Source organism: Nerophis ophidion, linkage group LG05, assembly GCF_033978795.1.
Source record: "Nerophis ophidion isolate RoL-2023_Sa linkage group LG05, RoL_Noph_v1.0, whole genome shotgun sequence".
NCBI classification, from domain to species: domain Eukaryota; kingdom Metazoa; phylum Chordata; class Actinopteri; order Syngnathiformes; family Syngnathidae; genus Nerophis; species Nerophis ophidion.
Window position 1 is genome coordinate 61,594,897 of NC_084615.1, and position 15,859 is coordinate 61,610,755.

General features: G+C 39.6%; 1 protein-coding gene across 1 annotated transcript; it reads left to right on the forward strand.

Moving 5' to 3' along the window:
• Positions 1 to 1,114: 1,114 nt before the first annotated feature.
• Positions 1,115 to 15,057, forward strand: hprt1 (hypoxanthine phosphoribosyltransferase 1). Its single transcript, XM_061901699.1, has 9 exons — positions 1,115 to 1,338; positions 4,532 to 4,638; positions 8,503 to 8,686; positions 8,752 to 8,817; positions 8,995 to 9,012; positions 9,097 to 9,179; positions 9,653 to 9,699; positions 9,808 to 9,884; positions 12,564 to 15,057. Exons 1-9 carry the CDS (start codon positions 1,312 to 1,314, stop codon positions 12,609 to 12,611), a joined length of 657 nt encoding a protein of 218 aa, XP_061757683.1. The 5' UTR covers positions 1,115 to 1,311; the 3' UTR covers positions 12,612 to 15,057.
• The last annotated feature ends 802 nt before the right edge of the window (positions 15,058 to 15,859 follow it).

Below are 15,859 nucleotides of genomic sequence, written 5' to 3' on the forward strand. Positions count from 1 at the left end.
TGTCCGGGGTGTACCCCGCCTTCCGCCCGATTGTAGCTGAGATAGGCGCCAGCGCCCCCCGCGACCCCGAAAGGGAATAAGCGGTAGAAAATGGATGGATATATATATATATATATATATATATATATATATATATATATATATATATATATATATATATATATATATATATATGTATATATATATATGTGTGTATATATATATATATATGTATATATATATATGTGTGTATATATATATATATATATATATGTATATATATATATGTATATGTATATATGTATATATATATATGTATATGTATATGTATATATGTATATATATATATGTATATATATGTATATATGTGTGTGTATATATATATGTGTGTGTGTGTGTGTGTATGTATGTATTTATATATATATGTGTGTGTATATATATATATATATGTATGTATGTATATATATATATATATATACACACACATATATATATATATAGATGTATATGTATGTATGTATATATAAAACAATTCAGTGTAAAAAAAAAAAGAGTAAGAATTAAGTGGATGAATCCATTAATAAAATTCAGTGTAAAAAATTGTATTGAATAAAAATTCAGCGTAAAAAAAATATTTAATAAAAATTCGGGGTAAAAATGTATAAATCACTCAATTTACTAGTTCTGAGACAGGATCGATTGAGTCAGTCTTAATCTACCGGAAGTGGGTCTTGCGTTTCAAAGCAACTAATATTGGAATTCTGCATTTAATTTTTATACTACTGTTTTTTAATTCAAACAAAAACGAATTGAGTTTGTGAACTCACGAAATTTTCTGCATAAATTAATGTAAAAAAAAAAGAAATCAGTTCACAAAATTCCGTTATAAAATTCAGTGTAAAAAATAAAGACACAAATGAATATCATTACCATTGCTGCTCTTTAACCTGCTATTGCAAGTCTTTGATTGCAAAAATCCAATAATCTTTGGCTCACAGTAGGAAAACCGTGACTATTGGAAATGTATAGTCATGAAAATACAGTTGGCGTACCTTGTCAATCAAAGCATGCGGCCCAGGCGCTCTCTCAAAAGGGGCGGAGCTAACATTTGCCTGCTAGTTTTGGTTGGCTTCTTACGTCGTGATTGGTGACAACAACCGCACCCCGGGCGAGAGACCTTGTGCTGAAGGCGGAAGAGAACGAAACAACTAGCTCCTCCATGAGCCAGCTGTCCTTAGGAGAACTACACCACGCTACCTGAACTCTTCCAGATACATTTAATCCCCGCCATATTGTGGACCACGCCGCATTAAAGGGAAGACGTTTACGGACATGGCGACATCCAGACCGTGTATCGTGGTAAGGTCTCCCGCACAGAAGACAGCGACAGTCGCAGCCGCAACGTGCTGGTAGTACTCGCACGCCGTACGTGGGCGTTACTGTGGTTAATTAGATAAAACTGTTATTTATTGAGTAACTCGCCCTTAAACACCCATGTTTAGACGCACTTTCAACGGTTTCTTAACATGGCCTGTGGCTATAGTGTCAAAATGCTCACCATGCTTTGTGTACGTGACGCAGTACTTTTTATTTTACCGCCATATCTAACGTGTCCGTTATTTATTCCATACAATTAACGTGATCACATAGACCCACGCTTATCACGATAGAAAATATACTTCAAGATGTAACATGGGACGTGTGAATTCGTTTGCAAGTTATAACTGAACTATATTGCAACATGTCTGTCCCGTCTGTTAACTTTAAGCGTGCGTGTTTGTAGGTAATCGTCAACGCGGGTCGGGAATCTGCCATTACAGCAAAGCAAATAAAATGTGTTTTCTTTTCTATTAATATTACAAAACTTATATCTGTGACTAATTATTTGTTACCACTCGTGCAAATAATTCAGTTTAGTCAATGTGAAATACAGTAGAGGCACAATTTACTGCATATAGTGTGCTATTGATTTCTGAATTAATCAGACATATGATGAGGACCGAGTTGTGTACGCTTCTGTTCAAGCGTGTTGTTATATATAATAATAATATGCACAAACATCAAGTCCGGTCAATAACTTGGAAAATTCCAAATTGCACTTAGTTATCTATTTAATGATCCCGTTATTTATGTGATCTAATTTTTAAACAACTATTTTAAACTAGCCTAAAAGGTTCAATTTACCGTACTGGACTGACATAAAAAAGCAAATAAAAGGACCGAATAGGAAACTCTAGCCGAAATCAGACCGACAAGTGGAAAATGGAGTTCCTGAAATAGAGTTCAAGTGCTGGTGAGTGTGCAGTTGCCAAACTTGGACTTTGTTTGCAAAAACCTCAAGGACGCCCCGAGTTGACCTTCTTCTCAAACAGACATCATCCATTTTAGGTGGAAAATACTCCTACAGATCATGTGACTTGTACTGTGTATGCCACTGTTTTCTTGGTTTGATAGTGTGTTGCCCAAACAGATGTTTATGTTCAGTTGGCCTTTATTGTAGTTAAACAGGATCCTCAAGTAGGCATAAGCCGTTAACACATTTTACTGGGCGATAAATTGTCCCACAAATTATTGCTGATAAACGACGTTATTATCAGCATTATTTATGACCAAATTAAGGACTAATGTAAGTATTTAAAAGGATATAAAACTTGTATTTGTCATTACTGTAGATTTTTTCTAACATTGTAGTTACTCAAACATTTAACTTAAGTATATATTGAACATTTTAAAGTGCATTTTTTTCCCGGTTGGAAAATCTATGTTGGGTGTTGTCTTTTTTTGGTGCAATCACTGCATTCTTTCATGCATTTGGAAGGTCTCATATTAGGCTCCCGGTTTAAAGCTGAAATATTGGCTTTGTAATTATGTTCTTCCTTTTTAATTTTTGTTACTTTGCGAAACATTTAACTTGGGAATCACAAGTAGGAAGGTGTTGTCCTTGAGTCTTGTATGTGTAAGCTGGCGGTCCTGCTCTTCACCCACAGAGATACATATTTTACATAACTGAAAAGAAAGCTCACATGCATTCAGTTAATTTTACTGTTAAACAAGCTCAGGTGCTGAGAGCGCTGACCAGAGTGACTCCTTTTTAACTGATTTCAGCAAATATATCAACTTAATTTTCATTTATAGTTCAATTAATTGACTTATAGATTATCAGCCCAGGCCTACTCTCAACTATTTACAAACTAGACTAGCAGGTGCAGGAGGACTCAAAACACACTCTTAAATGCCGTTGGTAACACTATGTTGCTTGTGGTCACCCATGTTATTCTTAAGGCACCTCAAGTTTTGCACCAGCTTCTCAGCTTTCACATGACACCAGTTATGTCATGACACAGGCGAAGTGTTGGCTGGAGGCTATGTGAAAAATACTGGAAACATTGCATAGTGTTGTTGAGCATTCCAGACAGATGAAACTTGCACATGTTTACTGTTAGCAAATGAAAAAAAAATGGCTGAATTTCACAAAGACATGTTAAGATTCCCTTCTTATGTAAGTGCAGCCACACAGTTACCTATAGATTTGTAAAACTTTGTATAGGAGGATTGCGTGAGCCAAGAAAGACCGCAAAAAAACATATACAGTATCTTCTTGATTCACAGTAACGTGATATAATTTCTTAATAATATATTGGCTATTTTTAAAAATACATGTACTTAATAGAGTGAGTATTAAACCTCCTCGCGCTGCCTGTCTCCCATAAAACACACCTCTCAAGTGCAAGTGGTGGTTTCAGTGCTATGGCTAGTGAGGCATGCTGTCATTCGTTAGGTCCGGCAATAAACTTTTTGAACTGCTGCCCTCGGGCAGGAGATATAGGACAATGAAATGCCGCACAAACAGATTTAAGAACAATTTTTACCCGAGAGCAAAAAGAAGAATAACTGCATGTGAGCTGTGTGCTTGGTATTTTATTTATTTTATGTATTATTGTTATCTATTTATCTGCGTACCATGTTTTCATGTGTCATGGATTTGCACAAAATTAGTTTGCTTGCAATTTTGTTGTAAAATGGTCAATGACAATACAAATATATTCTATTCTATTCTCTTGGAAATTAACTTTTCTTTTGATTTGTCTTTCTGTTGGTGAGAATGCCATGTTTTTAACTTGATGGAATATTTCCTCTTTCTATTTGTTTCTGCCAAAAAAGTATCCAATCAACAGTCCTCCGGGGTATCCCAGTAAAGAACAGAAAACCCATTGGAAGTTTCTTTAGACACAATTAGTCAAAAACCTTTGATGAAAAAATAATAGCTAAGGTGAAATAAATGTGTGTGTGATCAATTTTTTTTGCAGGTTCCTGCATTTTATACCATATCTTTAGTTTAACATACATCTTATTCCCAAAGTATTAGTCAAAGCAGGTGGTGGTTAACTTTGCTGGTAAGGTTTGGCCTTAGAAAAGGTCAGCTCTACTGTCCACAACACAAGTTTAAATACTGACATAAACAGAGTATTCATGGGAAAGAAGTGACCTTGTAAGTTTCCCTTGTACTCTTACATGCCTGAAATATTTTTTAACTCTAGTTTGCCTCTTTCAGATCGCTGATGAGGAGCAGGGCTATGATCTGGACCTGTTTTGCATTCCAAAGCACTATGCATGTGACTTAGAGAGAGTTTACATCCCACATGGACTCATTTTGGACAGGTGAGTTGTCAAATGTGTTCTAACTTGTAGCAGGTTCAGAAGACATAGCTAAAACTAAAATAGGTTGTTTCTCTAAATCAGTGATTTTTAGCTTCGGTGAACAGGAATGAGTAGTTTGTGTGTGTGTGTATATATATGTGTATGTATATGTATGTATGTATGTGTGTGTGTGTGAATATATATATATATTTCCCTCCTGCTCTCTCCTACCTACACCCCCATCAGACGCCAGGCCAGGCCCATCACAAACACTGTGATGATCTGGCCTGACGATGCACTCCACAAACTTCAGGACTGCTTCCAACACACAGACTGGGACCTCTTCCAACAGCAGGAGCTGGAGACAACCACAGGAATGGTGCTGGACTACATACAGTTCTGCATCGGGAATGTGACTGTGGAAAAAAACATCCGGGTTTACCCCAACAAGAAACCCTGGATGACCAGCGAGGTCCGCACACTCTTCAGGGCCCGCAACGCAGCCTTCAGGTCAGGGGACAGGGCACTGTACAGTGCCTGCTAGAGCCGACCTGAACAGAGGGATTAAAAAAGCAAAAGCGGACCACAGGAGCTGGATAAAGTCCCATCGGTCCAGCAATAACTCACGGGAGGTGTGGCGGAGCATTCATGACATCACAAACTTCAGAGGTTGCGATGTGACAACTGCAGGTCAGAGTGCGACACTGGCAGAGGAGCTTAACTGTTTCTTTGGCCCCAGCAACTCTCATCTGCTCCAGCCCTGCCCCCACCGGCACCGGGCTCCGGCACCACTTCACTCACTGTACAAGAGCACAGTGTCAGACGAGTGCTCCTGGCTGTCAACCCCAGGAAGGCTGCCGGACCAGACGGAGTACCTGTAAAGGTGCTCAGGGCGTGCGTCCCTCACCAGGATCTTCAACCTCTCCCTGGATCAGCCTGTCATCCCATCCTGCCTGAAGTCATCTACAATAATCCCGGTGCTGAATAAGTCTCGCATCACCAGCCTGAATGATTACCGACCAGTGGCCCTCACTCCGGTAATCATGAAGTGCTTCGAGAGGCTGGTTCTCCAGCACATCAAGGACTCCAGACTTCGACCCCCACCAGTTCGCATACCCGACGAACAGATCCACAGAGGACGCAATCGCTGTTGCTCTTCACTCTTCTCTGAACCACCTGGAGCAGCAGCAGACCTATGTCCGGTTGCTCTCTGTGGATTATAGTTCTGCCTTCAATACAATAATCCCGGACGGACTCTGCAATAAACTGGACACTCTTGGCCACCCCCCTCTCACAAGCGCCTGGATAAGGTCTTCCTAACGGACCGACCCCAGAATGTGAGACTTGGCCCTCACCTCTCATCCACCCGCACACTGAGCATCGGCTCCCCACAGGGCTGTGTGCCGATCCCCCTCCTCTACAGCCTCTACACTTATGACTGCAGTAAAGCCCACAGTGACAACCTTATCGTCAAGTTTGCTGACGATACCACAGTGGTCGGGCTCATCTCCAGGGGTGACGAGGCTGCCTACAGGAAGGAGGTCCTGAAGCTGACGACCTGGTCTTCGGAGAACAACCTCGCTCTCAACACCAGCAAGAACAGAGAGATCATTGTCGACTTCAGGAGGAACAGCACCGACCCTTCCCCCCTCTACATCAATGGCGAGTGTGTGGAGAGGGTTCACTCCTTCAGGTACCTTGGAGTCCACATCTCTAACGATTTTTCCTGGACAGTCAACACCACATCAATCATCCAGAAGGCTCAGCAGCGGCTCCACTTTCTGAGAGTCCTCTGGAAATACAACCTGAAGCCTGACCTGCTGCTGACCTTCTACCGCTCGTCCATCGAGAGCCTGCTGACCTACTGTATTACAGTATGGTACGGCAGCTGCACTGCAGCAGACAGGGAGCGGCTGCATAGAGTGGTCAAGGCGGCTCAGAAGATCATTGACCGCCCTCTCCCCTCGTTGATGGACATCTACACCTGCCGCTGCCTCAACAGAGCCAGTGCCATCATCAAGGACAGCACCCACCCTGGCTCTGACCTGTTCCACCTGCTGCCCTCTGGGAAGCGCTACAGGTGCATTATAAACAAGACAAACAGGCTAAAGAACAGCTTCTTCCCCAGGGCCATAACCACCCTGAACGGACTGCCCCATTGACCCTCATAACTGCCTTCTCTTCGGTGTACACATTATTTTCTTGCATGCACACATCGCACTGTATGGAATGGCCTCAATCTCGTTACACTGCGTAATGACAATAAAGCTGATTCTGATATATATATATATATATATATATATATATATATATATATATATATGTGAGCTAAACTGGAAAATTATGTATCTTTCACTGTTTCCCATAGGACTGCAATCTATTTGTATTGGTTGTTGGTTACGGATAAATAATTATGCAATGACTCAATTTATATAATTAGCTGTGACACATTTGCAAAAAGTGGGTAAAAATTATAAAAAGTATCTTGAGGTGTCCGATTACTCTCGGAAGAATAGCGACAATGTATCTAGGCAATGCTGATGATCTTATTCACTGGTATATAAAGCAGGTGCATTAAAATGTGTTTGAGTAAAGGAGAGCATGTAGCTGCAAATGTATTTGTGACAGACAGTTGTTGTGGGCCGCCAGAAATATACCGATGTATTACTCACACCGCTTCAGTTACCAAGGTTCTTTGTATTACATAAGGTTACCATAGGTCATTAAAACGCATTAAAAGTCATTAAACCACTTTCTGAGTCTGGTTTGTTAGATCGCAAATAACCCCCTCATAATGGACGAATAAACATGGAAGTATTTATTTTGTTTAATGTTTTTGTGGGTGTTATTGTCTTTTTTCTGTTCTCTTTAAACTGTGGCTGCTTCACACCTGAGGTTCTCAAAGGATAAGGTAAATTAATTAAAATTGTATTTTAAGGACATCAAAGCAGGCAACAGCGCATTGGACAAAAAGGAATGACACGGCAATGTCAGTAAAGCATAGGGGAAGGAAGATGGCTGACAGCATATACGAGGATGCTCTACTAACGTTTGTCAATCTGTGATGTCAAATATGTTCCTCTATTACAAACTTTGGCATTGTATTCCACGAGTATTTAACAATATTTGTGGTTAAGAGGGGAGAAGTATATTTACAGCTATAATTCATCAAGTCAAGTATTTCATATATATATATTATATATATATATATATATATATATATATATATATATATAAAATAAATACTTGCATTTCAGTGTTCATTTATTTACACATATATACACACAAATAACACTCATCTACTCATTGTTGAATTGTCCATCATTGTTCTATTCTCTGTCACTATTTTTCTAACCATATGCATGTACAGTAGATGGCAGTATTATCCTGTTAAAGAGGGTCACAACATTGCTGTTTACGGCAGACAAACTGCTTTACGGTAGACGAAAACGTGACTACTGTTGTTGTGTGTTGTTACCGCGCTGGGAGGACGTTAATGAAACTGCCCAACAATAAACCCACATAAGAAACCAAGAACTCGCCCTCGATCCTTCTACAGTTATAACGTCTTTGGGCAGGCACACTGTTTATATTGTGGGAAAGAAGACGTGAAAACAGGCTGTCCTCACTCAGGTCCGCATCAGGTCTGAATTTCGGTAGATTTTCGGTTTTTGGGAGAGGCGCTGAATTTCGGTAGTCTTCCGGAAAATCCGGGAGATTTGGCAATTATGATGTATGGCGTTATTAGTTAGGGCTCTAGTTGAGCTTGAACAATGACACGATGTCTGCTGACACAAATAAAAAAAAAGTGTTAAAGTACTGCTGACTGTAGCAGAAAACTGAGCTGACCAACCTTCCTTCCCCTCTTGCCCCATGTAATCGCAGGACTGAAAGACTTGCCAGGGAGATTATGAAGGAAATGGGAGGACACCACATTGTTGCCCTCTGCGTGCTGAAAGGTGGCTACAAGTTTTTTGCAGACCTGCTCGATTCCATTAAAGCCCTGAACAGGAACAGCGACCGCTCCATCCCCATGACAGTGGACTTCATTCGCCTCAAGAGCTACTGTGTAAGCACTTTCACACGCTCATGCTTTGAAGCCATGAAAAAATTGAATGCAATGTGTCCGCTCAGAATGACCAGTCAACAGGAGAAATCAAAGTCATTGGAGGAGATGACTTGTCTACTCTGACAGGCAAGGTGAGCGTCATACATCACCTGAAAATACACACGCTCCACTCATTATCGTTCACTGCTGCAGTCTATTTCCCGTGTTACTGTGCGATACCACAGGAACAGAGCAACAGACAGCTGAGTAACACTCACGCTGCGTGTTGAAATAGTGTTTGTAATCCACGTTTCTGTTGTTTTTCACAGAATGTCCTAATTGTGGAGGTAAGTAAATACACTGTACATCATTGCAGTCATTGTCCTATTCATGCAGTCTTTAAAATGAGCTTTTCCTGTGATCCGTTTAAGGATATTATTGATACAGGGAAGACGATGAAGACATTATTGCAACTCCTTAAGCAGTACGAGCCCAAAATGGTCAAAGTTGCAAGGTAATATAACTCTTCTTTAAAGCTAATGTACTTTCAGCAGTCCTTCTCAAATAGTGGGGCGGCCCCTCTAGTTGGGTGGTGGGGGCGTCAATGCCAGGGGGACTGCCTGTGACCTTGGGGAATATGATTTATTTTGCTATACTAGAATATGACAAAGCGTATGTAGGATGTAGTGCTTGGCTCCACTGTGATTTGGTGGGAGACAAGGAAAGACTGTTGTGTTGTTTTCTTTAATATCAAGTATACAATTTTTTGCAGAGGTGTATTTGTAACAATTTTATAGACAATTGGTACTATTTATAGTTGTAATGAAGAGTGGAGGCAGATTATCTTCTTCCTATGGGGGGTGTAACAGAAAATAACTGAAAAGCACTAACTTACAGTAACAATGTGCCTTATACACATAAACAGCAGTATCTGACTAGTGTTAATTGTATGTAGTGCATGATACTCAACATGATTTCTATGCACAGTTTGTTGGTGAAGAGGACGCCAAGAAGTGTTGGCTACCGGCCAGACTGTGAGTTTAGGCTTTCTGATTTCTGTCTTTGATCATTTAAAAAGGACCAGATGTTGCTTTGCTAGCATCCATATTATCAACTAAAGTGTCTTACTATTTGTGTTTCAGTTGTGGGGTTTGAGATCCCTGACAAGTTTGTGGTGGGATATGCCCTAGACTACAACGAGTACTTCAGAGATCTAAATGTAAGTAGTTTTTACATCCGTACAATCATATTGTTACTGTGTCCGTCCCATCAGTTTTTGTTGTATCTTTAAGAGCAAGAAATGGAAATTAAATGTTCATGTTACCAAATGTAACGCATTAAGTGAGGGACAGGAAATTTACTGCCTTGCGACATAAGTCGCTGAGTAGCAAAATACAGTGCATCCTTCTGCGAGCAGGTGTCATGGTTGGTGATGGTGCCTTGGAGAAGCCATAGCTTGAAAATAATCTTCTCTACTGCATCGTCGGATTTACATAATTAATCATGAGCAATACTGCTTTCATGTTAGTCTCAAATTGTCCAGTAAGATGAGAAAATGTTGGTAGTGGTTTTAAAAAAAGACAATATAAAGAATCTGAACAGATTCAAGATTCTTAATTGTCAAGTCACTCTAGGCCATGATACCAAAAATAGAGCATTGAAACTGGGTTACCTTCTCTTCACAGTATAAAAATACAATGTAAAGCAAGGCTTTATTAAATATATTTTGTTAAAAACACATGCCAACATGGTCGCAGGTTAGCTGTTCCATGATCAACGACCGAGTCCAGGGTGACGTTAGCCATCTTTCCAAGCTTATGTAAACTAGGTCAAAGTTGACGAACTCGTGCTGTCAAGCGATTAAAATAAATAAATGAGCGTTTAATTAGATATGGTCAATAATTAATTACTTTTATCTGTTTTTATAGTCTCATCATAAAATGGGGGGAAAAGCCCTCAACGTGAGGTATTTTTATGTAAATTCATTACATTATTGTGGCAAATTAAAAGATAATATATACCGTATAACAAATAAAGTGGCTTTATTTCTAGTTGTTTTTAACAGATTTAAACAGAGGCCGTTTTAGCCATTTACAGGTTTGTATGAAATGCTGAATTCAACACATGAAAAAACTGTTAAAACAATTTTCTTAGTGACACAAAAGCACGTATTGAACGTTGAACTTGTAGCTTTTCGTCTGGTTGAGATAATATAAAATCGATAAAAGAGACCTATTAACCACAGTGCTGTGAACTACAGTAGATCATCAAAAATAACATTGTTCTTCATCATGCCAAAATAAGGTGATGAGGAAATTAACATTAGGCAATCATCTCTAGTAGGCTACAGACAACAAAGCAGCTATGCTGACCTAATGCCTCTTATTTGTTCTTCGGGAAGGTCAAGTCATTTTCACAGGCTCTGAGTCAGAGATATGCTGTTAGTGCTCATATGCAGAGTGTTTTCCAGTCGTGTTTGGTAAGGAGCTAATGCTATGTCTAGATAAATTGCTAACATCTGTGCTGCTAACATTGGCCGTGGCTGCAGCGTGACTGGGTGGTTAAGCTGCACTGGTGGTAAGTAAACTCATTCTTACAAAAAAAGGCATATCACTCTACCTTTATCAGTGGTGCAGTCAGGCGTTTTTGATAAATAAAATTCATATTCATTGGTTCAAAAACTCACTAGCAATAGTGCAAAGAAGAGACAAGATCCAGAGACTCCACTACTCACCACTCCTCCCTTTGCTTGCCCACCTAGAATGGAGCCCATCAGCTTCTGATAAACAAGCTTAAACGCAATGAGAGCCAATCAATGTCCATTACAGGGTGTGACTGACTTTTCTGTTTTTTACACCCCAACAAGTCAAACTCATAAAGGTGGCGAGAAAACTATACTGAGACTGTAACTTTATAGTTTAAAATTATTAAAAAACATAATACACAAAACATGAGTGGAATTAATCAATCGCAATTGATGCCATCATTGAACACTCCTCGCGTTAACACATGTGATTAGTCACAAAAAAGTATCTATTACCTTGACCTCAAAAGCCAGATGTGCGTGCGTGTATGCATATGTTTACGTATATACGTGTGTGTGTGTGTGTGTGTGTGCGTCTGTGTGCATGCGTGTGGGTGTATATTCTGTATATATACGATTATATATGTATGTGTGTGTTTGTGGCAAATTTTGCTTCAAAATACAACAAATAAATTACATGCATTCAATGAAAACATTTTACAAATGTTTGTGTATGACATACATTTTGTGTATCACATGAAATTGCATTTATGTCAACATATTGGAGTCTTTTTTTAAGTTGATTTAAATCATGCAAGTAATTTACTGCTATTAATTACAAGCACCAACATTTGACAGCACTAATATAACTACATTTTGTTACAGTCAGTTGAGTGGATTATGGAAAGCGTACAGGCAGCAAACATTGACTAACGACAACTCACATTTTATGGGAGTGATTATAACAGATAGCGCCATACCTAATTGTGGCTGTCTAAATTCTTTTTATGGCAGGCTGCTGTAAGTAAATACATGTATGGGAAACACTGTACTATACAAAAATGGAAATAGGATTTACTTTTGAGTATCTAGTGTACAAGTTGTATAACAAAATAGATTTACTATCCCCTGAAAATGTCAACACATTGTTAATATCGTTTAACGAGGTGGCAACACAGGTGAATACCAGGACAGTTTCTCTACCATCAAGCGTGGTCTGGTGCAGCATGAGTGCCTTCTTCACTGTGAAGCTGTAATTCATTGAGGGAAAAACAATTTGTAACATGTACTCTCCCTCCCTTGGGAAAATGTGATGTATGAGTTTTTCAACGTAACTATCCTATTAAATTTACCTTTGCCTATTTTGTGTTTCAGCATATCTGCGTCATTAGTGAAACCGGGAAGGAGAAGTACAAAGCATGAAGAGCACTTTATGTACACTCTGATGTGCATTTTTTTTGTAAGAGCCCCATTTTATATTTGAGTGCTGCATGCTCAGGGTATTCAGGGATGCACTGATATGGTGATGATCTCGATATCCTTTAAATTTTTTCAATTATTTAATTAAGCTTTCTGAAGATAGAGCAACTTCTGGCGTATACAGGATGGTGCACAGATATGCTTAAAATCTATAATCTGTCTGCAGAATTATTTGGCTTGTGAATACCGGTAGTTGGCCTTTAAATGGTCAAGTCCTTTGGTTTTAAAACTTCAAAATGTCAATATTTAATTATTTATTGTCCAATTTAGCAAGAATAATAATTTCACTCTTATTAAAGACATAAAACATCGACGAAAAAGTAATTGTTTAAGATAAATGTTTTTGCAAAAAAATTATTTTGGCAACAAACTGGCATGCGCCATCTAACCCATTTGTGATGTTTATGAGGGGGACAAGCAGTTGAAGATGGATGTGTAGATCAGTGCTTCTCAAACATTTTCTGTTACGTGCCCTCTCGAAAGAAGAAAATATTTTGCACTCTCAATCATAAATATAGATAGTGTCATTTGTCTATAAAATTGTTAGATATAACATTGTAAGCTAATTACATTAAAGAAAACAATAGAGGAATACTTCGAAGAACTCCTCTATCCCACCAACACGTCTTCCTATGAGGAAGCAGTCCCTGGGGAATCTGGTGGGCTCTCCTATTTCTGGGGCTGAGGTTGCCAAGGTAGTCAAAACGCCCGAAGTTCAGTGGACATCGAGGGGGCGGTACCTCTGGATTGGCAGACCGGGGTGGTGGTTCCTCTCTTTAAGAAGGAGAACCGGAGGGTGTGTTCCAACTATTGTGGGATCACACTCCTCAACCTTCCCGGTAAGGTCTATTCAGGTGTACTGGAGAGGAGGAACAGTGTGGTTTTCGTGGATCTGTGGACTAGCTCTATACTCTCGGCAGGGTCCTTGAGGGTGCATGGGAGTTTGCCCAACCAGTCTACATGTGCTTTGTGGACTTGGAGAAGGCATTGGACCGTGTCCCCCGGGAAATCCTGTGGGGAGTACTCAGAGTATGGGGTATCGGACTTTGATTGTGGCGGTCCGCTCCCTGTATGAGCAGTGTCAGAGCTTGGTCCGCATTGCCGGTAGTAAGTCGGACCCATTTCCAGTGAGGGTTGGACTTTGACAAGGCTGCCCTTTGTCACCGGTTCTGTTCATAACTTTTATGGACAGAATTTCTCGGCGCAGTCAGGGCATTGAAGGGATTCGGTTTTTTAGCTGCAGGATTAGGTCTCTGCTTTTTGCAGATGATGTGGTCCTGATGGCTTTAACTGGCTCTGATAAGCGGAAGAAGATGGCTGGAAAACAACACACCGGTCTTTCCTCATCTCCCACCGTGGTTCTAGTAAAGCCAAGTGCCACATAGGCTTCATCGTATTCTGGTATGGCCAAAAAAGTATGTTTCCCCCTGGCATCGCACCGTGCCCTCCCAGAGGGTCTGCCCCACTATTTGAGAAAGACTGGTGTAGATGAATTAAAGATTGCACAATCAGAGGGTAGGCTCTGCTCAAGACTGCCTCATTGCAGGTTTCATGCGAAAGTGAGAGTGTGCATCATCAAGCATTAATTTCTGGCATTGGCAAATGCAACTTTCTCAACTACCAAATGTTGCTCTTTGTGACTTGCTTGCATGAGAATAACTTTTTCAATATGTTATTCAGTGAAAACAAACAAGAAGCGGTTATTACTGCTACGGGAAATTATTATTATTTTTTTTTTAAGAAACTAAGGACTGATCACTGTCCTGAAATGTTTGATCTTTTCTTTAGGTTAAAACTGACAATGCCAAAGAATAATGGGAAGGAAAATATTTTATTTGCCTGATAATTTTGCACACAGACTTTCTGTATGAAGAAGGCTTGAGGAAGATAAAACTCACATTTCAAATTCAATTATTTGCTGCTCCTGTGCACCAACGTTGTCTTGTAGCTTTCACAGTTGCTATGGAAATATGTATTATAAGCAATCCTGCTTGCTTCAAGTAAAGTACAATATCACAATGCATGTGTCAATTAAAATCTTCAAAATTGTACAACTATATATTTTTTTCTGCTTGGATTGAAGCTGTTAACAGATGTTTTACAATATACCCTTTTGTCTGCTGCATTCTAAAAAAAAAACAAGATTTTTCCAACTTGTGAACAATAATTATTTGAGAGTTGAGTTATTTGAATTCAAGCTGTTAAGTTTATGCTGTACATCAATAGCAGACAATCTGTCTAAGATCAACGTTTAAATACAATCACGCGCAAGTTTAACATTTCAATCAAGGGAAAACAGATTGAACAATGTTTTTTTTAATACCCTTTACCGCTCAAAAGAAAGACATGTTTTGTGTTCTGTTGCTCAATAAATACCGACCAAACATTTCTTAATTTGTGCTTATTTTTTTACTTTACTAATATTAATTCTCTATGATTTGTGCTTATGTTTTAACTTTGCTAATATTCATTCTCTATGTTTCCATTAAGAATATGAAATATACTTGAAGAGCCCAACAGCCAAGTCGTCATGTGAGATTAAAAAGAAAAAGGGTTATATTTGGTTAGGCTTTGTTTGTTTTAATAGAATAGAATAGAAAGTACTTTATTAACATAATACATTAAATTAACATATAACACACTAGGGCAGCACGGTGAAACAGGGGTAGTGCATGTGCCTCACAATACAAAAGTCCCGGGTTCTCGGCCCAATACAAAGGTCCCAAGGTCTTTCTGTTTGGAGTTTGCACGTTCTCCCCGTGACTGCGTGGGTTTCCTTTGGGTACTCTGTCTTCTTCCCACCTCCAAAGACATGCACCTGGGGATAAGTTGATTGGCAACTGTAGTGTGTGAATGATGTCTATCTGTGTTGTCCCTGCGATGAGTTGGTGAGTGGTACAGGGAGTACCCCGCCTTCCGCCCAAATGCAGCTGGGATAGGCTCCAGAGACCCCGAAAGGGATCAGCGATAGAAAATGGATGGACATCACACTAACTTTTTACGATAACTAAAATGGTAATAACATCATTTTATCAGTACAAACAAGGCTGCTGTATTTTTATTTAATTAGGAGTCAATGGCCTGCGATGAGGTAGCGACTTGTCCAGGGTGTACATCGCCTCCCGCCGGAATGCAGCTGAGATAGGCTTCTGCGACCCCAAACGGGACAAGTGGTAGAAATTGGATGGATG